The sequence below is a fragment of the Anguilla rostrata genome, chromosome 17, assembly GCF_018555375.3.
Source record: "Anguilla rostrata isolate EN2019 chromosome 17, ASM1855537v3, whole genome shotgun sequence".
Classification (NCBI taxonomy): Eukaryota; Metazoa; Chordata; class Actinopteri; order Anguilliformes; family Anguillidae; genus Anguilla; species Anguilla rostrata.
The window spans coordinates 30,095,613-30,120,385 of record NC_057949.1 but is presented as its reverse complement, the minus strand read 5'-3'; the positions used below and the strand labels follow the sequence as shown (position 1 = coordinate 30,120,385).

At 49.8% G+C, this 24,773-nt stretch overlaps 2 protein-coding genes, 1 long non-coding RNA gene and 2 other non-coding genes across 8 annotated transcripts; 1 reads left to right on the top strand and 4 right to left on the bottom strand.

The window, feature by feature from the left end:
* Positions 1-596: 596 nt before the first annotated feature.
* Positions 597-17,105, top strand: LOC135243858 (uncharacterized). Of its 2 annotated transcripts, none has more exons than XR_010326813.1 (2): positions 597-4,103; positions 16,410-17,105. It is a non-coding gene; the product is annotated as an uncharacterized LOC135243858 (long non-coding RNA). The 2 variants fall into 2 exon arrangements; XR_010326812.1 differs by having other exon boundaries at positions 597-4,107.
* Positions 2,792-2,863, bottom strand: trnam-cau (transfer RNA methionine (anticodon CAU)). The gene has a single exon. It is a non-coding gene; the product is annotated as a tRNA-Met (tRNA).
* On the bottom strand, positions 4,441-4,513 carry trnar-ucg (transfer RNA arginine (anticodon UCG)). Its single transcript has one exon. It is a non-coding gene; the product is annotated as a tRNA-Arg (tRNA).
* On the bottom strand, positions 7,049-14,411 carry LOC135243847 (cerebellar degeneration-related protein 2-like). 2 transcript variants are annotated; one of them, XM_064315924.1, is made up of 5 exons: positions 13,786-14,411; positions 11,187-11,299; positions 10,841-10,989; positions 9,705-9,869; positions 7,049-8,816 (listed from the first exon to the last, which is right to left on the bottom strand). In XM_064315924.1, exons 1-5 carry the CDS (start codon positions 13,970-13,972, stop codon positions 7,955-7,957), a joined length of 1,476 nt encoding a protein of 491 aa, XP_064171994.1. In that variant the 5' UTR covers positions 13,973-14,411; the 3' UTR covers positions 7,049-7,954. The 2 variants fall into 2 exon arrangements, with proteins under 2 accessions (XP_064171994.1, XP_064171995.1); XM_064315925.1 differs by having other exon boundaries at positions 7,049-8,813.
* On the bottom strand, positions 14,634-24,710 carry recql5 (RecQ helicase-like 5). 2 transcript variants are annotated; one of them, XM_064315923.1, is made up of 19 exons: positions 24,517-24,709; positions 24,146-24,267; positions 23,267-23,782; positions 23,035-23,131; positions 22,664-22,775; positions 22,392-22,554; positions 22,146-22,228; positions 21,589-21,810; positions 21,327-21,423; positions 21,008-21,041; positions 20,715-20,773; positions 19,176-19,249; positions 18,453-18,546; positions 18,116-18,289; positions 17,557-17,984; positions 17,307-17,358; positions 16,761-17,195; positions 16,489-16,561; positions 14,634-15,349 (listed from the first exon to the last, which is right to left on the bottom strand). In XM_064315923.1, the coding sequence occupies exons 1-19, from the start codon at positions 24,608-24,610 to the stop codon at positions 15,210-15,212; spliced, it is 3,069 nt and encodes a 1,022-aa protein (XP_064171993.1). In that variant the 5' UTR covers positions 24,611-24,709; the 3' UTR covers positions 14,634-15,209. The 2 variants fall into 2 exon arrangements, with proteins under 2 accessions (XP_064171993.1, XP_064171991.1); XM_064315921.1 differs by having other exon boundaries at positions 16,761-17,358; positions 24,517-24,710.
* Between the last annotated feature and the right edge of the window lie 63 nt (positions 24,711-24,773).

The following is a 24,773-nucleotide window of genomic DNA, read 5'->3' as shown; positions in this document are numbered from 1 at the left end:
TTCTGGAAACAGAAATGTATGAAAACAAACAAAAACAAGTGTGCACTGTCCTACTTTTTTGTTTTGTTTTGTTTAAATATAAAGGATGAAAAAAGAAAGAAAGAAAAAAATGGAAGTGTGGCACAGCTGTTACCGGTGCTCATCTCTCCTCTGTCAGCATCCATTCCTGTTCCTGTAAACTTCCTCTTCTCCCACTCCCCTCTCCTCTCTCCTGTTCTCCCTCTCCTCTCTTTCCTCTTCTCCCACTCCCCTCTCCTCTTTCCTGATCTCCTGCTCTCCTCCCTCTGTCCTCATCTCCCTCTTTTCACCCTCTCTCCCTAAGACATTCCTTTTTTTCTTCATATCTCCTGAATGTGTGTGTTCTGTATATCTTCTGTATGGTAATTCTCTCTCTCTCTCTCTTTTCACCCTTTGCCTTATGCTGACTCCCCTGGGCAGGATGGGCGAGAGAGGGCCCTATTCCCTCATGTTCAGGTTCTTTAAGGGAGGCGCTTGTGTCTGGCACCATCTGCTAGTCAACCCGTGTCCTCCCCTAGTCTTCCTGCAGGGAAGTTTTACTGTCACATTCAGCCCCCACCAAGACCCCTGACCCCCCCCTCCTCATTACATTTCACCTGCCGCCTTGTGGCCTTATGAAGTCATTCCTGCTGCGAGAGGTGACTCTGTTACGAGCCTCCTGCCTGTCAGAATGCATCCTTAGCCCCTCCCCCTCTACAGGTACCCCCCTGAGTGTGACGCTGTGGGTGTGGCCTGGGCCTAGCGGGGTCACGTTTCTCCTCTGGCGTGTCTGGGATAGAGAGTGCCACCTGAAGCACGTGAATAAGGTTTTCGGGGGGGGGGGTTGAGGGGGTTGAGGGGCTTTCCATGGGTTCATGGTGCTGCACCTTCCACCGGTCCAGGAAGTTGCTGTTCCTCTTCCCTGCAGGGAGAGGAAGTGAGGTCACTCTCTGCCTCCCTGACACTCCTTGATTCCCATTACCCTGAGTCTGTCGGGACCAGTGTTGCCTTTTTAAAAAAAAGATGTGCCTGAGCAGAGGAATAGGGATGAAAGTGGCCTCTGGTCTGATAGCAGTATCAAAACCCGTCCGGGTGCCTGTGGGCTGACCCCCCCCCCCCCCCACCGCACTCTCTGTAAAAGCGCATTAATAAACCGGGCTGTCGGTGAGAGGGGTTTGGGAGCAGGTGCGCTGGTGCGACAGGTGAGCAGGTGCGCTGGTGCGACAGGCGAGCAGGTGTGCGGGTGCGACAGGCGAAGGTCCGATGCAGTGTGCGAGTAGCGGTCCGTTTCTGCCTCGATATCCCCCCGTACTCTAACATGGGCTGTGGCTCCAGGCACTCCGGGGATTTTATCATTAACACGTTTTGTACACTCCATATTTTTTCACCTTCACGGTTTCATTTTATTAAATAGAATTATGTAGTTTTTTGGTGATTTCAACTGTGTGCTACTCATTGATATTTGGAAGATTCCTGTTCACCTGGGTCACCATTAAAAAGAGTTCAGAATGAACGCCGTTGCCTGTCCTGTTTTCACTGTTTGTCACCTTCCACCTGTAGGCAAACATTTGGTGACCAAGGTTTCCTCTGCCCATACTGAGAATGTTCTGGAACTGTCCCAGGGGTGTGGACCTGCTGCGTCAGGCTGGTACCCCAAGACCCAGGCTCACTGAAACCCTTTACCAGTTTAGCAGGCTGGCTGATTTCTCTCACTTTGTAAACCCAGACTGGGCAAGAACATGACCAAGAGAAACGGCTGGGCTATGTCATTGAAGAATATACTGATCAATATAATGAGTTGAGATACAATAGTCTGTTTTGATTAATAATTACTCCTTGTGATTTATCCAATATCATTATTTTTGTCTGGTTGCCGTTTTATGATCTGTATTGATGGTAATCTTGGTTGAATTGTTTTTCATAATCATTTCTCTGTGATGAGGAAAAAGCGAGTGTGAATGTGGGACCTAAAATAAAATTATAAATGGACAAAAGCCACTTCTCTTCCAATTACAACGAATCAGATGCGATTCATTATGGTAGAATAATCCCCTTTCAGAGCTCTGTTTCCATGGTTCCTTTTGAAAATATTACACACTTAAAAAGTCAAAGTCATGTGTCCCCTTTGTTTTTGTGTAGAAAGTAAAATGCAGCCAGCATATGCTACAAACCTCAAGAGTCCCTCTGTACCAAGTAACATGAGCTTTAACTGCAGTAATGCGAAGTCAAGAAGCGGTGGACGACCGCAGCTCAAACCAACAACGAGACGCGGGAACTCTGCGTACTTACATGGACAGACTCTTTAAGACCACAATCAGTCGCGATCCTGTGGACGGCGAACGAGAAGCCCAGGCTGCCGTAAACGACGCGTGCATTGGTTATGCAAAGAAATGTTTTGTCCTGTGCTTTTTAAAATATGATTAGCCGTTACACCTATACGACTGCTTGTGCACTGCATGATTTGTAAGTGTATTATTTTTCAAATAAATAACCCAGCATCTATGGAAAAACCTTGTAAAATTATGCAAATTAATCGCCGATAAGTTATTCTACCAGCTGTAACGTTAACTTGCAAAAACAGAAAAGGTTAACTAGTTGCATTCACAGCTGGTTAGCAATGGTAGCTCTTCAGTGCACTTACTGAGCTTGCCACCTTGCGTTAACTATGAAGAAGTAGTTATTCAAAACATGTACGTGTTGGCTCGATATCATTTGAGGTCATGTTTGAATGCAAAGTTGGTTCGACAGAAAAATATTGCATAACCTTACAGCTGCAGATGAGGAAGAAAACACCTAGCAGAGGATGGTTTCGATCCATCGACCTCTGGGTTATGGGCCCAGCACGCTTCCGCTGCGCCACTCTGCTCTGCGAACGCCAAGTTGGACGGTTGCGCTTAAATAGAGGCAAATAGTGGAACATATTTAAGTCTGTGTTGATTCGTGACGATAAGCCCAAAATACCCCAGAAGTTTCATACGAAAAATTTAGGAAGACAGACGGGTTGTTCTGGAAAAAGGCAGAAAAACTTTAATCTCATTTTAGCGATACAAAAAAACGTGACGGCTTGCATAGAAGTATACTCGTTTCAGCGTAGTCGTCGACATACTGTACTGTTTAATTAATTGACTACAGTTAGCTGAATTCGTCCTAATTTGCTTTCACTAAGAAGCAGCGTTGTTAACGTGCTTTAAGAGTCAATGTACGTGATATTGTAAGCAACCGGTTTTCAGAACGTTAAGGGCCGTTTTGTAAAGTTGCTTTCCAATATGGATAATTTGAATAAAACACGGACACCCCAGATGTCGAACCCACAATCCCTGCCTTAGGAGGCCAGTAGCTTATCATTAGGCCACTGGGGCATTGTTCGCAATTTTTCAAGTTTATAAGAAAATAAAAGTTCATAGTAAATATATGGTCCCGTAAATTACAATATTATTTTTGAATCAAGATATCGGTCTTCACAAGTGATTACATAATACAGAACAGGTCGTATTTTATGAGGTCTTCCTAAACTGACGAAATATTTATTGAATCGAGTAAAACCAAATTTAATGCTACATAGCAATTCCATTCGGGTCAGACCTGCAAAAGCCACGCCCATCGACGTAGTTTTCAACACCTGAATTCACTTTTTTAAAGCCACCCAGCCGCAATTGATTATTTAATTCAGTTGAGTTTTTATAGATTTCAAATGTATTTTTTGTTATTTCGCTCCATATAGACCAGATTTTGCCATTGCTGGCTCAAGTTTTTAATAGTTTTTCAAGAGCACAGGCGTTTATTTCAGGCTCAAAACCGTTGACGTATCCAGCGACGTATTTTGCAATATTATTATTAGGTACGGTTGAAAATGGATAGCTGTCTTCATAACCTAACGTTATATTATTTAACTAGCCTTAATTTTCCCTTTTTTTATAGGGAAAGTGCTTTTCGTGGAAACAACGGCAGTACATGTGTGAACTCTTTCGGTTCTTGGCTAACGTTAGCTACGTCTGGTATTAGCATCTTGATAAGTCACGTAAACTAAAATGTATTTGGCTTCAGTAGCTGTTAAAATCTTGGAAAGCGTGTCAGCCTGTGCCGGGGAACACAAACGGCATCCCTGGGTAGGTAAGTCAACCTGTAACATTTTGTTGAAATTTTTGTTTGGCAGCCAACGTTAGTTATGGTTAATGTCAAGGTGGTTACCACATTAGCCAATGTCCCTAGGTCTAGAGTAAAACGTTGTCATTAATTACTTATAATATTAATAACAACTTACTGTGAGTGAGCTATCGGGCCATATTTGTTTTATTGTACTTACAACATAATTGTAACGTACGCTATCTGGCTAACTGTCGCCCGTGTGACGGTTATCGGCTGTGTTGGTGTCCTATTTTCTGCAAGGTGGTGGAACGGTGTTTATCCAGTAACAAGAAAATGAAACTCGTACGAAACAAAATTCGACCACGAAGGGACTCGAACCCTCAATCTTCTGATCCGAAGTCAGACGCCTTATCCATTAGGCCACGCGGTCAATGTGCATAAGACAGTGCGATGTTGAACCATGTTGAGTTTAAAACTGCTTTGGACGCGAAGATGGCTACAGTTGAGGTCAAAAGTTTACATACACCTAGGCTAAAGACATTCAAACTCAATTTTTCACAACTACACACATTTCATGTTACCATACCTTTCATGTCTTAAGTCTATTTGGGTATGTACTTTATTTCCATAAGAGGTCATTTCAGAATAATAGCTAAGAGTCATATTTATTTCAGCTTTCATGTACTATATCAGATTTTCAGTGGTAAAAAGTTTACACATACTTTGTTAGTATTTGGTGGCATTGCCTTTTAATTGCTTAACGTGAATCAAATGCTTGGGGTAGCCTTCCACAAGCTTCTCACAGTACTTTGCTGGAATTTTTGCCCATTCCTCCTGACAGAACTGCTGTAACTCAGTCAGGTTTGTGGGCCTCCTTGCTCGGACATGCTTTTTCAGTTCAGTCCACAAATTTTCTATGGGATTCAGGTCAGTGCTTTGTGATGGCCACTCCAATACTTTCCCTTTGCTGTGTTTAAGCTGTCTTTTACCTTCAGTTGTTTGGAAATTGGTGCCAATTAACTCCCAGTTATCTCGTAATTATGACAATTGGCGTATCAGAAGCTTCTAAAAATTCATGACATCAATTTCTGGAATCTTCCAGACTGTTTAAAGAGAGTCAACTTGGTGTATGAAAACTTTTGACCCACTGCAATTCTGATATAGTGAATTAAAGCTGAAATTAATCTGTCTCTAATCGATTGTTTTAAAATTACCTCTGATGTGAACAAAGTAAATGCCCTAATTGACTTGCCAAAAGAAATGTATGGTAACATGAAATGTGTGGAGTTGTGAAAAACTGAGTTTGAATATCTCTAGCCTAGGTGTATGTAGGATGCAGCTAACCTCGACCTATTGGTAATAGCTCCGCATCTCAACCTGTTGGCTTTCAGTTGGACACAGGCTTTGTTTGATGCCAGCTGATTCTGGGAGCGAATATAATTATGTCCAATTCTACTGATTTACTTTCATTATTGATCCAGTTTATTTATCAATAAGGAATCACTACTGAAAACACAACTAAAAGAATGTTGTACGCCGCCATAGGCGACTCTGTTTTGGCCGGTTTTGAATATTGTCCTAATGTCTCCTCTTGTTGCCCCCGTATGATTGTTTTTGGATTTTTATGGAATGTTAACTGTTTCTTTATGGGAAAAATAGAAAGTCTTGCTAGAATATGGTGAAAAATAATTACTTTTTTTAAATTATCTACCCGCAATTACAAGAACGCTAATCTGAGTTTTGAACTTGCAAGGCATGGTATTTGGTATTAGAAGGGCTTGTAATATGTGTAAACCGTAACTGTGAAACACATGGGGAAGAGTCTGGATCCCGGTGCAATACGCACCGCTCACACTTACCTGGGAGAGGATCCCGGTGCAATACGCACCGCTCACACTTACCTGGGAGAGGATCCCGGTGACAATACGCACCGCTCACACTTACCTGGGAGAGGATCCCGGTGACAATACGCACCGCTCACACTTACCTGGGAGAGGATCCCGGTGCAATACGCACCGCTCACACTTACCTGGAGGATCCCGGTGCAATACGCACCGCTCACACTTACCTGGGAGAGGATCCTGGTGCAATACGCACCGCTCACACTTACCTGGGACAGGAGATGCCACGATTAGCCCCATATCGCTGTTGGCGGGATAAATATGGAATTTTAAAAACCCTTTACCGTTTATGACCACACCACTGAATGCGCCATGCTACCTTGGCCTGGTCTCTCTTGAAAAAGAGATTTTAGTCTCAATGAGACTTTCTGGTTAAATGAAGGTGAATAAATAAAAAAAGAATGTAATTAATAAATATAATCTGCAGCTTAATCTGTTAAACTGGTTTTTGTGTTTAAATAGATGCACATCCACTTTAACTGGCTCTTGCAATAACATCTAAAGAACATATTTCTTTCTTTTTAGCACAATCCCAGTCACCAAGGGGAGAAGGTAGTTAAGAGCAATGAGGCAATATAACCACTTACAGTATCAGAGGACAGTGAAGGAGCTCATTTAAATACTTGCCTGTGATTGGCTGAACAGACAGAAACAGGAACATCTGCAGAATGTTCCCACTTGGCAGACACTGGCACTTCAGGACACTCACCACACAGACACACACAACTTGAGCAGGCAAAACGGGCAGAACCTTAAAATGCAAGCTTTTTTTATTACGATATTATTCATATTGTGCCATGAATAAGGGCAATTCCTCCATGAGTATCATTGCCCTTATGTGTATTTTATTCACTTCCATAAATGCCAAGTGCCTCAGAGTCCGTAAGCCAGAGGCACCCTGTATTAAGACTCTACATATTTTACATGTGTCCCTTTTGTATGAAGAGACGGAAAACAAACAGAAGAAAGACTATAATGCATGAGACTGCGTAACTGTGACACTGGACAATTGGGTATAGCTAAAAGGAGTGCCAGGTATAAACAGGAGATATTTATTTAAAAAAAAAAAAAAAAACTAAAAAGACAGTCACTTTGAGGATCTCCAGTCCAATTACAGTCTTTAAGGCTTGGACTGCACAGCTGAATCCATTTCCCAGAGCCAGCGTCGTCATGGTTTCACATTGTCATAGAGACCGCGGCCCCTATCCCACCCACCCTTCACGTCAGCACCACTGAATTTATTATGATTTTTATCTCCACTGAATTCCCTTACTAAATAAAAAAACTCACCGTAAGCCTCCCTTTTGCTTGACGACCCCTGTGTTCCTCTGAGCACTGACCCCCAGAGGTCAAAGGTCAGAGAGAGGAACTGGACACAAAGTCCATTTTCCATGCATAAATATTCTGGGTCATCCTTGGCATTCATTTCCATGTACATATAATAATTATTTTAAAAATGTTTATACCAGCTTGAGTTTCCTTAATGGTTATATACCCTAGATGGTAGCATTTAGGCCACAATCACAACGGCTGTACAGACAAAATCCTAACAGAGGAAGTGCACAGAGGCTCCACGCCCTCTTTATAGCAACTGAAGCCCAAAGCAATAACTCTGACTAAGGTCTATCCTGGGAAAACTGAACTGATGTCAGGCTGTGCACTGTGGTCTTAAATACCCTTTTTTCATTATTCACTTTCACTGTTAGTAACTATGCAAATTAAAGTGGGAATGTGGCCACTTCCCTTGTGTATGGCTGCCAAATGGCACTTATGAGGGGAGTCTCTCCTGAAGAGATGGTGCTGAAAAGCTTCGGCCATTCTTGCCAGATTCAGCAGGTGATGAGGGGGGGGGAAGCATTAAAGGGAAAGTCCTGGAGTTGCAGCGGCAGGTTGATCCAGGTTGAGCAGGAGAGCCGCCCTCCTCTGAAAGCGCTGGGGCTTTGGGGGGGGGGGGGGGGCGGGGGCGGCGCTCACTTGCTGCTCTGGCCGGTTTTGGAGGCCTTGACGTGGCTCTTGGTCTTCTGTATGCGGGAGAAGATCTCTTTGAAGAGGGCCTTGTACTCGGGCGTGTTCTGGCCCAGCCGCTTGTCCACGGACTCCACCTGGCTGCAGAGGCCCCGGAGGTCCGCCTCCGCGTCGGGGCGTGGCAAGGGGGCGGGGCCGGGGGCGGGGCCGCAGGCTCCGGCGCCGTCCTTCAGGGAGGGGTCGCGGGAGACGGGGCGGGAGGTCTGGACCCCGGCGTGGCGCATGCTGTCCTCGTGGCGGCGGCACTTCCCCAGCAGCTCCTCGTACTTCTCCAGCAGCGCGTGGTACTGCTCGTCCACCTCGCGCAGGATGGACATGCCGCGCTGGGGCCCGGCGGGGGCGTGGAGCGCGTAGCCCACCCGCTCGCGTCCCGCCGCGTCGCGCGTCGCCATGGCGTTCAGCGCCGTGTCGCTGCAGCTCTTGCGCACGGGGCTGGCGGCCTGCAGGCCCTCGGGGGGCGGGTCCTCCGGCGTGTCAGTCTCGGGGGCGGAGCTCAGCAGCGTCTCGGGGGCGGGGTGGATGACGAGCACGCGGGGGCGGCACAGCTGCTGCATCTCCTGAAGCTCCGCCTCCAGCTCGCCCACCCGCCGCCGGCAGCCCTCGGCCCCCCGCAGCCGCTGCTCCAGACCGCCAAACTCCTGCAGCACGGTCGCGTACTCGCGCTCCGCCCCCTCCCGCCGCCCCCGCTCCGCCCCCATCGCCGCCCGCAGCGCCGACACCATGTCCCGCAGGCGCTCGTTCTCCTCCTCCAGCGGGGAGCGGTCGGCCCGCCCCGCACGCCTGCCCCCCGCACCGTCCCCCAAACTGCTGAGAGAGAGAGACGGAGAGGGAGGGAGGGACAGCAGAGGAGGGAGAGAAAGAGAGGGGGAGAGGGAGCAAAGGAGGGAGAGTGAATGACCTGTTTACCAAGCACACCTGCAGACTAGGGCTGAGTATTGGTCAGACTTTGCTGATGACTAAATCCATACTTCTAAAATGGTACCGGTTGCCTGGACTGATACCTTTTAAAATAAACAGAAAACAAAGGCATTAAAGAACTTTTTATTGAAAAGTCTTTTTATTGCAAAGGCAAAGAACCTCAACTATTTTATGGTTTTATTTAATTGTATAAATTATACTTTATACTTTAGTTTATACCATTTTGATTTGGGCATTTTGACAGAGTGTAACATTAGCTAGCTTGCTAACGGTCCCTGCTGTCACTGACTGAGTGGACAGAGTGAGTGTAGTGTTAGCTACAGGCGTGGGGTACTGAACTAAGGCACCAGATTCTGCACTGCGATTCGGGCCGGTAGGTACAGGTCAGATGGGCACTGGTGCCATAGTGGTACAGGGTTTCGGTACCCAACCGTAGTGCAGACAGGTCTCTCTGATTGAAACTGAAGGGAAACTATGGGGCATAACTGCAGTATGCAGTAACTCAGTAGGAGTGGCTAGGCATGCCAGGCTGTGCTGTGCTGGGCTGTGCTGTGTCGGGGTGTGTTGTGCTGGGCTCGGCTGTGCTTGGCTGTCCTGTGTCGTGCTGTGCTGTCCTGTGTCGGGCTGTGCCGTGCTGTGTCAGGCTGGGCTGTGCTGTGCTGTGCCGGGCTGTGCTGTGCTGTGCTATGCCGGGCTGTGCTGTGCTGTGCTGTGCTGTGCTGTGCCAGACTGTGCCGGGCTGTGCTGTGCCCTGTCACGCCGGGCCCCAGTTCTGACCTGGGCGCGGCGCAGAGCTCCCTCAGGCAGGGGAAGGAGTGCACGGTCCGCCGCCGCTCCCTCTTCTCCCGCCGATAGCGCAGCTGCTCCAGCGAGCGCAGCTCCTCCACCTGCGCAGTCAGCGCGTCCACCTGCGCTTGCAGCATCTCCATGGTCCCCGTCAGCCTGCGCACAACACACCCGCGTCACATGACCCACGCCACATGACCTCGTCAGGTCTGCTGCAGCAGCTCATTGAGATCAAGCAAATTACATTACATTACATTCCAGGCATTTAGCAGACGCTCTTATCCAGAGCGACTTATACAACTTTTACTTAGCACTTTTACATTGTATCCATTTATACAGCTGGATATATACTGAAGCAATGCAGGTTAAGTACCTTGCTCAAGGGTACAACGGCAGTGTCCTTACCCGGGATTCGAACCTGCGACCTTTCGGTTACAAGCGCAGTTCCTTACCCACTGCGCCACACGTGCAAATGTTTCCTCTGACCAGGCATACCCAAGGATAGGTCAGCTGTTCTTCCACTCAAAACAAATGGCCAGACCCATTTAAATACTGTTTAAGGAAATTTTACGTGCAATTTATACATGAAATCTAAACGGAACTCCATGAAATTACAGGATTTCGAAAGTGATGTAAATATCACAAATCTGACGGTAGTCAGAATAGCACAGCATATTCCATGTTCCGGTGAAGACAGTAAAGTGCAGTTAGCACTGTCCTCTTTGATAGGCAAATGGCTCATACTGCACACAGTATGAGCATTCAGCACATTCAGCTGAGGATGCCAGTGTAGATACAGCAAGCTAAACTAAAGATAGCCTGTAGCGTCATGCTACACAAAGCGGTGTGCCTCATTGGCATTTAGTGGCAGACACCATTATCAGCCACATGTGCGTGCACTCTCTCTGATCATGTGACTCCGCCCACCTTCCACGTGCACTCTCTGATCATGTGACTCCGCCCACCTTCCACGTGCACTCTCTGATCATGTGACTCCGCCCACCTTCCACGTGCACTCTCTGATCATATGACTCTGCCCACCTTCCATGTGCACGTGCACTCTCTCTGATCATGTGACTCCGCCCACCTTCCACATGCACTCTCTCTGATCATGTGACTCTGCCCACCTTTCGATCTTCTCCTGGGAGGCCTTGCTCTCCTGCTCTAGGCTCTGATTGGTCAGCTCTAGCTCATGCGCCGTCAAGTCCAGCTGCTCGTACACCTTGGCGTGCTGCTCGTTCATGGCCCGCAGCGTCTCCAGCTGCTTGGACAGGTACTGCGGTGACAGAGGTGTGTCAGCAAACACACATACACCTGTATGCAAACACTGTTTATGTGCACAACACTAACACACACCAGTTCTGCTGAGGGACTGCATGAGCACACTGAGTGTTTCACAGGTGTGCAGGTGAGCTCAGTGTGTGATATAACAGCACACAGGTGTAATCTATTGCCATACAGGTGTGCAGGTACCTCTATCTCCTGCACTTGCTCCTCGCTGGTCATGTACATCTGCTGCAGCGAGTCTTCCAGCTCCCTGTTCTGCTCCAGCAGGGTCTTCCCCAGCTCCGCCGCCAAGTGCAGGTCTGAGACGGAGGGAGGGAGGGAGGGAGGGAGAGAGAGACGGAGGGAGGGAGAGAGGGAGAGACGGAGAGAAACAGAGGGAGGGAGAGATGGAGGGAGAGGGATGAAGGGAGGAAGGGAGGGAGGGAGGGGGGGAGAGAGAAAGAGTGAAGAAATATCTTTATTGCATGGCCAGTTTGCTTTCCCGTAAACAGCACAGCCATTACAGTGCTGAGGAAGTGTTTGGATTTGGGTGTGAGTCCTAACTGCCGTTCACTCTGTCCGTTAAGCGCAGTTTAAAATGGCTGAACTGTACGGGGCCTGTGCAGGTCTGAGGCGGTTAGCTGTGTGTGAGAAGGCTGTCCCACAGCACTGGCAGACCCCTGGAAGAGCAATAACAGATAAGCTCCTGTAGAAAGAAAGAGGGACAGTCACACAGAGATGCCCTTTCAGTCATATGAAAGAGTGTCAGAAACTCACTACCTTCACCCTCTCTGTCTACAGACCCAGAACCAGCTGGGCCTGCTGCATTTTTACTGCCCTTTCCACCAGAAATTACCTTGGCTGTGAGTGCAGTTGCTCAAGGTGTCCACATGGTGGCGCTGATGTAACTGCTCTGTATTAGTGCAGATGAATGTGGGCTGTTTCACAGACGCACTGGCCCAGAGGTATCTAAAAACACTGAGTGGGTAATCGGCCGGGTCAGCCCTGTGGACGGGGTGGGGGATGGGGTGCAGAAGGGTGTTTCCTGCCATGGAGACCCCAAAACCTGCACGCATCTCTAACCCTGAGAACACGAGGGTGATGCTGCAGAATTTCTCCCTGCAATCTGTTAGGAAGCTCTCTCTCTCTCTCTCTCTCCCCCTGTCTCTCTCTCCCTCTCTTTCTCTCTCACTCTGTGTTTCTCTCCTTCTCTCTCTCTCTCTCTCTCTCTCCCTCTCTTTCTCTCTCAGTCTGGCTCTCTCTCTCTCTCCCTCCCTCTCTTTCTCTCTCACTCTGTTTCTCTCCTTCTCTCTCTCTCTCTCAGTCAAGGAGCAAAATAGAGTAATTTAATAATAACCACTGTGCCTCCACAGTCAGAGTAACTGGCCGAGTAGGTGGGGAGGTTAGGGGGGCTGTGCTTTGAGAATGGCGGGGAGGGGAGGGGCCACAGAAGACAGAGCATTCACATGTACAGAAGGGGTGTAATGATACAACTTGATCACGATACGATGCTGATACTCGGAACAATGATGACACGATTTGATTTCTCTTTATTTATAATGATTAACTAATTAATCACGATACAATGCGATTAGCAGTGGCGTGAACTATTTGACTCCCCATGCAGTAGCTATAACTTTTAACGAGCTTAACAAAGTTAACAAGCGTGTTTATCAATTTAAGCCCCTCAATCTCCTTAAATAAAAGTTTGCCATGTAAATTAACGATTAATCGCGATACGAATCGATTATACTTGTAGTTGTATCATGTTTGCATCCAGATGCATCAATGTTTCCGTACACCCCTAATATACGGGGCAGTACCTCATTCTAAAGCTTGCAGCCGTCTGAATGCCGCACTGAAACTGCACGAAATATCAACAAATCTTTCCAGGTGCCTGGTTTCTGCTGCACACTAGAATATTCCCTTTTATCTATTTTATTTCACAGAATGGACGCGCATTATAGGCCTGGCCAGAGTGAGTTACGAGTTCATTATAACAGCATCAAACGTTAATGCATTTGAAAACAATTTTTTAAAAACTAGTGGAAGGTTTCCGTCTTTAAAGCGTATTGAAATATGACGTTATTGGTAAGGTTGTGTGGTGTTGTATTTGAACCGTTTTTTTTTCACTGGAATTTTGCTGACACCCATTGAGTGCGTGGCAAAAAGAGGAAATTCCTGCGCGTACAAAGGGGGAAGGTTTTTGGATAAATCAGAACACTCGCAGCGCGAGGAGCAGCATCCGCTCTCTCGCAGGCGCAGCCTTTGATGACGAGACATTTTCTGCGATTTATTTCTCTGGAAAACTCCGCTGTGCCGCCTACTTCTCTAAATTGACTGAACGGGGACGCCGCGTAGTTGCAAAAGTGGATAAATATGCATGCATTCTGACCTTAAACTATTATCATCTGCGTCTTCATTATTTTCAAGGCCACTTGCAAACGGAGTGATATGTCTTTGTCGCGACAAACTATTTGGCATCTCTGGGGGATACGTTTGTTCGCAGCAGCAAGCTAGGCCTTTACTGTACTTAAACATCCGCGTTAAATATACAATAACGGCAAATGTATTTAAAATCAACTGGGAAGTATGCCTGGTGGAGATTTTTAAATGTCAGGTATTTTCATACTCGCTAAAATAATCTGAATGCAACCATCGCAAACAATGCCGAACGAGAACCCGGAATAGATAGCCATTGCTTCCATCTACAGTAGCCTATAGCAGCAAGCCCAATTGTAAGCCGAAGTGTTCTGTAGTAGGTTACGCGCCGGCCTCAGCGGCTGTGTATCGTATCTTTACTCACCCTGTTCCAGATCTCGCTGGTCGTACCATGGTTCCTCTTCTTCGGTGACGAACTCTTCCATTATGCCAGGGCTAAGCATCTGGGTCGGGCGTCCCGCACAACCGCTATCCCGCCTCTCGCGACAACAATCACCGATGGTTAAACTCTCTATTGTTAACCACGGTCCTTCAGCAAAGAAAAACCGCATTCATCCGCTCCTTCCTCCCGGTCACACTGGAACGCTGGGATCGCATCACGCCAGATGAAATGAGAGAGCCCGTAAGAGGGAATGATGGGGCGGTATTATGACGACAGCAGCGACCGGCTACGGCTGCACGAATCCCTTACCGACTAATCTGGAGACCCACACTTGGTTGAAGGCGTGCGCATCAAGTGCAATTATGAATACAATCGTATTCAACAATCCAGCTTCGCGAGCTGCAGTCCTCTTTTAAACGTCCGTAATTTAAATCTGTGGCCGAACTCTGATGGCCGTGAGAAGCGGTCACGCTAAAAGAGGGGTCTCTGATTCTTCTCCCCCTGTGCCGGGGTCGGTTGTGCAGTGGACCGGACAGCTGTGAGCAGAGGTCATCGTTCTCATTAAATTCTACCAGATGCGAATGCTCTATTCATTTCATTATGTTCTCATCCCACTATAAACACCCCCCCCCCCCCTTGCAGTGCCTGGCACAGATTCATCTGTATCAGCCCCCCCTCCGAGGGAAATTCAGATTTAACGGTAGTAACGTGGCAGCTGTAGGTCCCTCCTCCCGTAGTGTCAGAGTGAAGTCCAGCTCCAGCGCAGATAGCTAGCCCAGAACGGCAGTCCAAAATGACACAGAGACCATGACACAACATCACACAAAAGATCTGAATACTGAATATTTATTGTAAACAACTCCTTTGCACTAGGTTAAGGTCAGATGCTATGCATTAAATTGCAAGGCACTGCAATTAATGGTGCTTCAAGCACTTTTTGGTGAGGTTCAAGTGTCAAGTGATAACCAAAAGCTACTGTTTTCATTGTCATAAAGTCACCTACTGCCCAGTTTTTTTTTTTCTTTCAAGAGCAACTCTCAATGATAAAGGCATGATAAAGTCTCTGTAGTTTTAATATTCCAACTTGGAAAACTAAGGTCCCTGAGACATAACCGCTCGTCTGGAATCATAAAAGCCAGTTTACAGCAGAGAAATACGCTACTAATTACAAATGAAAATAAAGAGCAGGTTTTTTTCTGCCCCCCCCCCAGGCTGAACACTCGCTTTCTGCCCCCCCCCAGGCTGAACACTTGCTCTCTGCTGGGCGATGGCTGTGCTGCCAGGATGGCGGTCCGTGTGGGGGAGGGGCAGGATTTAGCAGCAGGCAATCATGGAACACCAGGAGTCAGTCATTAGTGTCCTCAGCTATGAGCCTGTGTCCTGGATGGGGGGAAAGGGGCGGAGCTTCATGTTGCTTGTCCAGCCCCGCCCCCTGCCCCGTTGGCCCCGCCCACCGCGCCTCTCAGGGGCTGCCAGTCCGCCTCGCTCTCGCAGCGCTGCACGCGGCCGAACAGCTTCTGGATCAGGCCCCGCGCCTCGGCTTTCACTGCGGACACAAGCACAACCATGAGGGGGCGCTCCTGCTACGGGACACCCCAAACAGGCCCAGCCTACTGTCCCCCAAACAGCCCCTCCCGACTGTCCCCCAAACAGGCCCTCCCGACTGTCCCCCAAACCGGCCCCCAACGGGACACCCCAAACAGGCCCTCCCTACTGTCCCCCAAAAAGGCCCTCCCTACTGTCCCTCAAAACAGCCCCTCCCAATTGTCCCCCAAACAGCCCCTCCCAATTGTCCCCCAAACAGCCCCTCCCTACTGTCCCCCAAACAGGCCCTCCCTACTGTCCCCCAAACAGCCCCTCCCTACTGTCCCCCAAACAGGCCCTCTCGACTGTCCCCCAAACAGCCCCTCCCTACTGTCCCTCAAACAGGCCCTCTCGACTGTCCCCCAAACCGGCCCCCAACGGGACACCCCAAACAGGCCCTCCCTACTGTCCCCCAAACCGGCCCCCAACGGGACACCCAAAACAGCCCCTCCCCACTGTCCTCCAAACAGGGTCTCCCCACTGTCCCCCAAACAGGGCCCCAGCAGGACATCCCAAAACTGGCCCCTAAATTGGCCCCCTTGGCTGTGCTGCTTTTCAGTCCAGCCAGTCTCTGATAATAATTAACATCGCTGAAAAGCTGCAATTAACTGCCTCTCTAAGTCAGCCTTTAAAGAGAGGTCAGCAGACAGCAGGTTTTAATTAACTGGGGACTAGTCATTTTCATCATCATTTTCTTTCCAGGCACTCAGAAGCTCAGCCGTTAAAATCTGACTGATGATTCCACTCGTCTGAACAGCCATTAATCAAGCAGTCACTGAAATATAGCGTCCTGCAACAGACATGCATCATCTGCTAAAGACATGACTCTCCACAGAGCTCACTGCAACAGACATGCATCGGTTGTCGGAGGACTGGCCTGATTCATCTGAAAGTCGTCACCTGATATTTATGCGTTATTATTTTTCACAGCATGCAGATCTATTTCTGACATGATGTGGAAATCACTGGATTGTAAAAAGTGCCTGATTCAGCTGCGAATAACCAGCTCTTTGCTCTTGCAGAATTGCAGTTATGGCTGAAGGGAACAGAGCGGCACATGCAAGGCGGAGCATGAGCTTCAGACCACGCCCACCACCTCACCTTGGCCCCTCCCACAGCTCCTCCCCTCCGTGAGCAGGTGAGACAGGAATCGGGCGCAGGACTTGAACAGGTCCTGTGGGACGGGAGGAACGGCATTTGAATTATATTTTAATAGATAAGGCAGCAGGCCGCTGGAGGTCCAGAGGTGGATTGTTTTCATATGAGGGAGAGAGAGGGAAAGGGGGGTGAGAGAGAGAGAGGGAGAGAGAGACGGAGAACTGTATTTTTTAAATGCACAATAAACTCATTTTCTCAGCTGCCCTTACTCTCACCTTGGTAGCAAATTTTCCCTGAGAATAAAGGGGGTCCAGGTAGTGAACCACGATGTCAGCCGCCTCCTTCAGAGTAACAGCCTTGTCCGGTGCTCCAAGTATCGTCGCAGTCTTCTCCACTCCCTTCTTCAGAGTCCCAGTCTTTCCTCCCCCTTTCTTCAGAGTCACAGTCTTCTCTGGAGCACTGAGTACTGTCACAGTCTTCTCCACTCCCTTCTTCAGAGTCACAGTCTTCCCTCCTTCCTGTGGAGTCACAGTCTTCCCTCCCCCCTCCTGTGCAGTCGTCTCTGGAACCTGCACTGCCTCCGTAGCTGCCTGGCTCTCATGTTTCTCCTGCACGCTGGAGTTGAAGGTGACTTGTCTCTTGCTGTCCTGCAGGGGGCGATGTCTCTTGCTGGCTGGGCGGTCCCCGTTCTCCACACACTTGTACTCCAGCTGCTCCAGAGAGAACAGAGACATTATGACACCCCAGACACTGCTTAACATCACTAACATCACCACTTCCACCACAACCGTTTCCTGTTCCCAGGAAACTCCTTCCTGTACCTCCTGTGAGGGCTGTTTATCCACAGGGGCTTCGGCTTCGACTGCATCATCACTGAGGGACAGAAACAGAGAAAAGAGCACAGTCACTCTGCACATGCTCTTATCACATTTACTTGCACACACACGCAGATACATACACACACACGCACACACTCGCAGACACACACACACACACACACACAGACGTAGACACACACAGACACACGCACACACACCCCAAACTAACTGCCCGGAGGTGCCCAGATCTTACCCCTCAGGTTTTCTGGTGGCCAGGTCAGTCTTGCCCCCCTGGGCAGCGGTGGGGGTGGAGCCTTCCTCCGGCTTCTTACTGAAGTACTGTAAGATGGAGAGCGACATCTTGGCGGCCTGTGCCAGCTTCTGCTGTTTCCTGCTGGCCCGCCCCTTCGTGGGGCTGCTCAGAGACGGGGGGGGCGGGGGCGGGGGCGGGGGGGGCGAGTCCGCGGATTCAGTCTTCCGCTTCCTGCCCCTCCCTGCCTCCGGGCTGCCGGGTCTGCGGGGAGCGTCTGCGGTCTGCGCATCACGCCCCGCCCCCGCTCCAGGCCCCGCCCCCGGCCCCGCCCCCCCACTGACATCATGCTCCCTGCTCAGCAGCTCGGCCGCCGTCTGGAACGGGTTCGAGGAACCCCGCAATCCAGCGCCCACTCTCTTCCTCTTCAGCTGCGAAACACACACAACACTGCGCACTGAGAGGGCGTGTGTGTGTGTGTGTGTGTGTGCGTGGTGTGTGTGTGTGCATGTGAGTGTGTGTGTGTGTGCGTAGTGTGTGTGCACATGTGCTTGGCTCTTACAGAGTACACTTGGGAGGCAGGTGTGAATCCCAGGAAGTCTCCACATGAGGAAGAGGAGGATGAGGAGGATGGATCAGGTTTGGAGTCAGTCAGTCCATCTCCATGGCTGCTGTTTTCTCCTCCGCCCACAGGGGGCGACGTCACTCCATCTGCTCCCTTCTTCAGCTCTGCCACCTGGGCATCGGCATGGAAGTAAGACTCACCTTCATGGACACGCAGTATCCAGAGACACACGCGCGCACACACACACTCATGCGCGCACACACACACACACACACACTCATGCGCACACAAACACACACTCACACACACACACACACACACACTCTCCTCTCACCCTCTTCAGTACAGATGCCTTGTAGAGGTTGGCACTCTTGCTGGATCTGAAGACTTCATGCTCCATCTCCACAGCCAAGGATCGTGTGTCAGAGCTGAAGAAAAGAAAGCAGAGCTCAGGTAACAGAACCTCCCCTCATACAGTTAATTACAGCTTTCTGTATTACAGTGGAGAAGTGCTGCTGTAATGTTTCCCTAACCTAACCTAACCCCCCCCCCGGAGAGGGGGGGGGAGTCTCTGTCTACATTCTGTCCCCCATTTGAGCACGACACACCAAAACTGACCATGGCAATGCTGCTATACGAAGGTCACTGTTCCAAAACCAAGTACATCACGGAAAAGGAAAAGAAAACGATGGATCAGCCGCTATGGAGTCATGAATAAGAGTGAGGCAGGTGAAACTAGGCTAACGACAGAGAAGAGAAAATATGATCGAATACAGCACTGCAGTAAACAGAGGATGTGGATGTGCTCAAAGAACAGACAGAACGAATCAACATTTACATGCTACACAGCTAGCACAGAATGCTCTCCCCCCTTGTTTGGTTAAGGTTGGGGGGTTTGGTTGAATAACAGTCTGTTTTTCACAACATTGTTTTTCGCGGCTTGAATGTAAGAAATTAATCAATGCAGTGGATGGATGGCAGGTGGGGGTGGGGTTAGGGTACACAGTTTGGGAAATGATTTGTTCGGGGGAGTTTGTAATCTTGATCCTGACAATACCTTTCCTCCAAGACTGCTGCCTCCTGGTGGCTGTCTAGTGTAGACTGCAGGAGGGACAGGCAGTGCTCTCTCGCCTGAAACAGACAGACCTCACATCTCAGCTCCACACAGTGCTTTCACACAGGACAAAAATTAACAGCACAGAAAATACAAACTGCCAAAACATTCTTTCATTTTGGCAAAAAATGAATTCCCACAACAACCACTCAGAAACCTGTGTTCAAATTAAAATAGGTACAAGACCGGGAAGTAAAAAGGGCAATGTAAAATGGCCACTGGGGGTGGGTCTAATCCATTCTGTATGTAGTGTTCTTCTCAGCAGAGACTGCTCTGCCTGTCCATCAGGAAGAACAGGTTTGGGAACCAGGCTGTTTATATACTGACGCTGCAGTGAGGGCAGTTCTACAGGCACACATTCCCCGTCTCGTTTTGCTCAGAAGGAAATGACCGTGTTCAGAGAGCAAAGCTCTGGTTCAGGAGATTTGAGCTTTAAGGGTTCCTGTTCTGATCCGGAGGGGAGGGACAGGGGCCCGGTGTCACAGAGCAGGGTTACTGAGTCAGCTGCACAAGTGAGGAAAACCCAGAACCCTCCAAAATCTGGACCACGGACTGAAGTATAAAAAATAAAAGGCTGTTCCATGTTTTACTCAGTGCAGTTATCCAGCTAACTCAGTAATCCTGCTCTGTGATACAGGGTTTTACTCAGCGCAGTTATCCAGCTAACTCAGTAATCCTGCTCTGTGATACAGGGTTTTACTCAGCGCAGTTATCCAGCTAACTCAGTAATCCTGCTCTGTGATACAGGGTTTTACTCAGTGCAGTTATCCAGCTAACTCAGTAATCCTGCTCTGTGATACAGGGTTTTACTCAGTGCAGTTATCCAGCTAACTCAGTAATCCTGCTCTGTGATACAGGGTTTTACTCAGTGCAGTTATCCAGCTAACTCAGTAATCCTGCTCTGTGAAACAGGGTTTTACTCAGTGCAGTTACCCAGCTATCTCAGTAATCCTGCTCTGTGATACAGGGTTTTACTCAGTGCAGTTATCCAGCTAACTCAGTAATCCTGCTCTGTGATACAGGGTTTTACTCAGTGCAGTTATCCAGCTAACTCAGTAAACCTGCTCTGTGATACAGGGTTTTACTCCGTGCAGTTATCCAGCTAACTCAGTAACCCTGCTCTGTGATACAGGGTTTTACTCAGTGCAGTTATCCAGCTAACTTAGTAATCCTGCTCTGTGATACAGGGTTTTACTCAGTGCAGTTATCCAGCTATCTCAGTAATCCTGCTCTGTGATACAGGGTTTTACTCAGTGCAGTTATCCAGCTATCTCAGTAATCCTGCTCTGTGATACAGGGTTTTACTCAGTGCAGTTATCCAGCTAACTCAGTAATCCTGCTCTGTGATACAGGGTTTTACTCAGTGCTGTTATCCAGCTAACTCAGTAATCCTGCTTCATGGAACTTGAAATTCAGTGTGTAAATGTGTGTCTGAAACAGAGTGGGGGGGGGGCGGGGGGGTGGATGTGGAAGTCGAGGTACCTTGACAGTGAGCTTGGGGATTCTCTGGCTGCTGGCCTCTCTCAGGGGACAGTCTGCATCTGTAAACAGAGAGAGAAAACAGGGGCGCCCCCTTCTGTCATGCTGATGTAACCACTCTAAATCAGAGGCAGTTTTAGCAGAGACGGGTCCGGTGCTAGCATTAGCATTAGCTCGTAGAAATGAATGGCAGCAACAATTAACAAATCTTCAATTCATTATGAACAACCCCACTATGGATTATGGGTAATTTTTCGACAGGAGTGCTCAGCCTGTTACCGGCTGAAAAAAATTACCTGGGGGGACAAACACCTCCTTAACACCAGAACCCTGCGGAGAGACAGAGAAAGGCGTGATGGGGAAGGAGGAGAGGAAACCATCCTGTATGAGCACCTGTTCAGCTGTGGGGCGTGGCCACCAGTGAGAACCCAGATGACCAATGAGATAACACTCCTCTCTTACTGTAGGATCTCATTATAATCTCTAATTAAACCAGTATAAACTACTCGTGTACAAACCTTTACAGTTATTCAAAACAAAAAACTCAGGGTTATTGCTTTTTCCAGAAATGTTTTTATTAAATGTGTTTTGGCCCACGCTCAAATTTCCGCCCACCTTACGCATTTTCATTTGTTTTCTGAACAAGTTTCCAAATTCTTTCTTCCGATTTTCAAAGTCGTCCTCCTTGTCGCTTCCACTGTCCTCGTCATACCTTCAATACGCAGGCAAACCGATGATTAGGGATAAAACAACAGGCACATCACAGGCAGAACTGACAGAGAGACAGAGCAGAACTGTAAAAACTCTGGGGAAGATCAGAGGTGTAATAAAGTGCTCCTTTCTAAAGACACGGGGGACGCTGTGACCCAGCCCTCACCTCTCGAACCCGTAGCCCTTGCGCCCCCCGGCGTAGAGCTGCGGGTCGAAGCCGAACGGACCGCTGGGCTCCCTGCTCTGGGCCGGGCCGGTTCTGGTGCTGAGTCGGGCCGCTGCCTCCAGCTGGGCCCGCACCACCCGCGGGTCCCGGCAGAAATCGCACGCCCCCGCGCAGTCCGGCCTCCCGTCCCCGAAAAACTGAGAGATGGTGGCGTGCCGGCACCTGGGGGGAGGAGCCAGAGGGGCGGGGATGAGCGGGACGGCGTGGGCGCGTTGGGGCGTGAGTGTTTACGGGAGCGAGCGCGTCGGGGTGTTGGGGTGTGGGTGTGGACGGGCGCATTGGGGCGTGGGTGGGTGCGTTGGGGCGTGGGTGTGGGCGGGTGCGTTGGGGCGTGGGTGTGGACGGGCGCATTGGGGCGTGGGTGGGTGCGTTGGGGCGTGGGTGTGGGCGGGTGCGTTGGGGCGTGGGTGTGGGCGTGCGTTTTGGGGCGTGGGTGTGCGCGTTGGGGCGTGGGTGTGGACGGGCGTGTTGGGGCGTGGGTGTGCGGTGCCACTCACGCCTCTTGCTCACAGAACGCCACCATGGCCTCGAAGTCCGTGACGGCCACCCGGTCCTGCTCCTTCTCAGAACCACGCTTCTTCTGCACGGTGAAAGAAACACAAAGCCTGTCAGGTACAGACTGGCAATACTGTAAAACATTTCATAAATGTTTATACGTTTCAATATAAACTGCTGATGTCTGAATCACTGTTAAAGCGATCTTCTCCCCCCCACCTGGACGTGTGCAACCCCCCCCCCCCCACCTGGATGCGCGCGATCTCCTTGCGGATGAGGAAGCCGATCTGGTCCCGGTCCTGGGAGGAGTAGTACGTGCGGCAGGAAGCAGGCAGCCCGTCTCGCCCCGCTCGCCCCGACTCCTGGTAGTAACTGGCCAGGGACTTGGCCAGGTTCCAGTGGGCCACAAACCTGAGAGAGAGACAGAAACAGAGAGACAGACGGAGAGAGAGAGGATGATGATGATGAAGTTTCAGGTGCGCAGACTAACCCCGCAGTGGCGTCAGGTGCGCAGACTCACCTGACGTCGGGCTTGTCCACACCCATGCCGAAGCTGATGGTGGCCACGATGACGGACACCTTCCCCTGCATCCAGTCGCTCTGCGCCTCCGTGCGATCGGCGGTCTTCAGCCCTGAACGGGAGAAAACAGCGCCTTCAGGCCAGAGGCGTCGCCAGGCAACCCGTGAGCACCGCCCACCACAGCCCAAAGTACCCGCCAATCATCTTGTGGGCACCGCCCACCACTGCTCAAAGTACCCGCCAATCATCTTGTGGGCACCACCCACCACAGCCCAAAGTACCCGCCAATCATCTTATGGGCACCGCCCACCACTGCTCAAAGTACCCGCCAATCATCTTGTGGGCACCACCCACCACGCCGGCGCCTCTACCTGCATGGTAGGGTCTGGCGGACACGCCCAGCCTCGTGAGGCGGTGAGCCACTTCCTCACAGCCATCTCTGGTGCGGCAGTACACGATCCCACAGCCCTGAGAGAGACAGAGGGGGTGGGGTTAGGGGAGAGAGAAAGGTACTGGACCGATTTGCATGGCGTTAAACTAAAATTTCTCCCTTTGAAAGAGGGAGGGAGGGACCAAGGGGAGGAGCCATGTGGCCACTCCCACCTGTCCAGCAGGGCCGTCCCCCAGGGCTTTCTTGATGAAGGCGTGCAGGTGCGTGTAAGCGTCCGGCAGGACGTCCCGGAAGATGACGTCGTAGCGCAGGTTGCTGCGGAAGACGGGGGTGGAGAAGGAGAGGGGGTGGCGGAGGTTTAGGGAGCGCACAACGTCCTCCTGCACCCGGCGGGGGGCCGTGGCGGTCAGCGCCACGCAGGGCACCCCCGGCAGCCGCGCCCGCAGCTGCCCCAGCTTCAGGTAGTCCGGCCGGAAGTCGTGCCCCCACTGGGACACGCAGTGCGCCTCGTCCACGGCCAGGCGGGACACCAGGCCGCGTGCGCTCAGGCTGCTCAGGCAGGGCTGGAAGGAGGGAGAGGCCAGCATCTCCGGGGTGACGTACAGCAGCTTCAGACACGGGCTGTCCCTCTCCAGGTCCTCCAGAATGCTCCGCCGCTCCTGGGCCGGCAGTTTGGAATTGATGGAGCAGGCAGGTATGTTCCGGGCTTGCAGCTGATCCACCTGATCCTGTTCAACAGAGAGACACAGACTGTCATTCATAAATGCCACAAGTAGTAAACCTTTAAATCAATACATTTAAAAAACTGTAATGCATGGTCTACAGTTGCATGCTTGGACTGTCTACAGCTTTGACATTAAACTAGGTAATTACACACTTTTCTAGGTAATGTGCATCCGTTTCAGAGCAAATAAGCGAGTCACCGATTCGCATTCTCTCAAAACAAAAATGAGCGCAGATCACATCGATAATACAAGTGTTAAATTTAAATTAATTCCTGTCTTTCGCACTGATTTATGGCTCATGACGTCGGACATTCATCCACTGCGATGGTCCGGCTTCGGCGGCTACAGCGAACGCGAGGGCCTGACCTGGATGAGCGCGATGAGCGGGGACACCACCAGGGTGATGCCGTTCGCCAGCACCGCAGGGAGCTGGTAGCACAGGGACTTGCCCGCTCCGGTTGGCATGCACACGAACACATCTCTGTCACCTGCAACCAAACATTACACACCATACCCCTCTAAACTTTTTCCTTGTGTAATCCAAAAGGAAAAGGAATGCACTCAAGATTGCCATCACTGTCAAAATTACAAACATAGGCCTACTTCATTTGTTTTCAGTTGACACGTCAAGAAAGCTAACGTTATATTAGCTGATAGATTACCCTGGCCGAGATCCTCTTCATTATATGGAAGTGCAACTGCTGTCAGTTTTTAATCTTTTGGGGATATAAACTTACCTTTAACAACCGCATTGACAACATCCTCTTGTTGCTGAGACCTGAATTTTTCGAAACCAAAATGAGATTTTAAAGCTTTTTGAATAGAAGTCATAATCGCCGTTCGGCTCACAACTCATCAACAAACTTCACTCATTCCGAGAATCTTACTCGGGCGCATTACGATGACATCACACGAACTAAAAGGAATCGAGTATAAACGTTACCGCCCACTTTTTCAACGGCCTTAAATTTCCCATTCGTTTTTCTCCATAGAC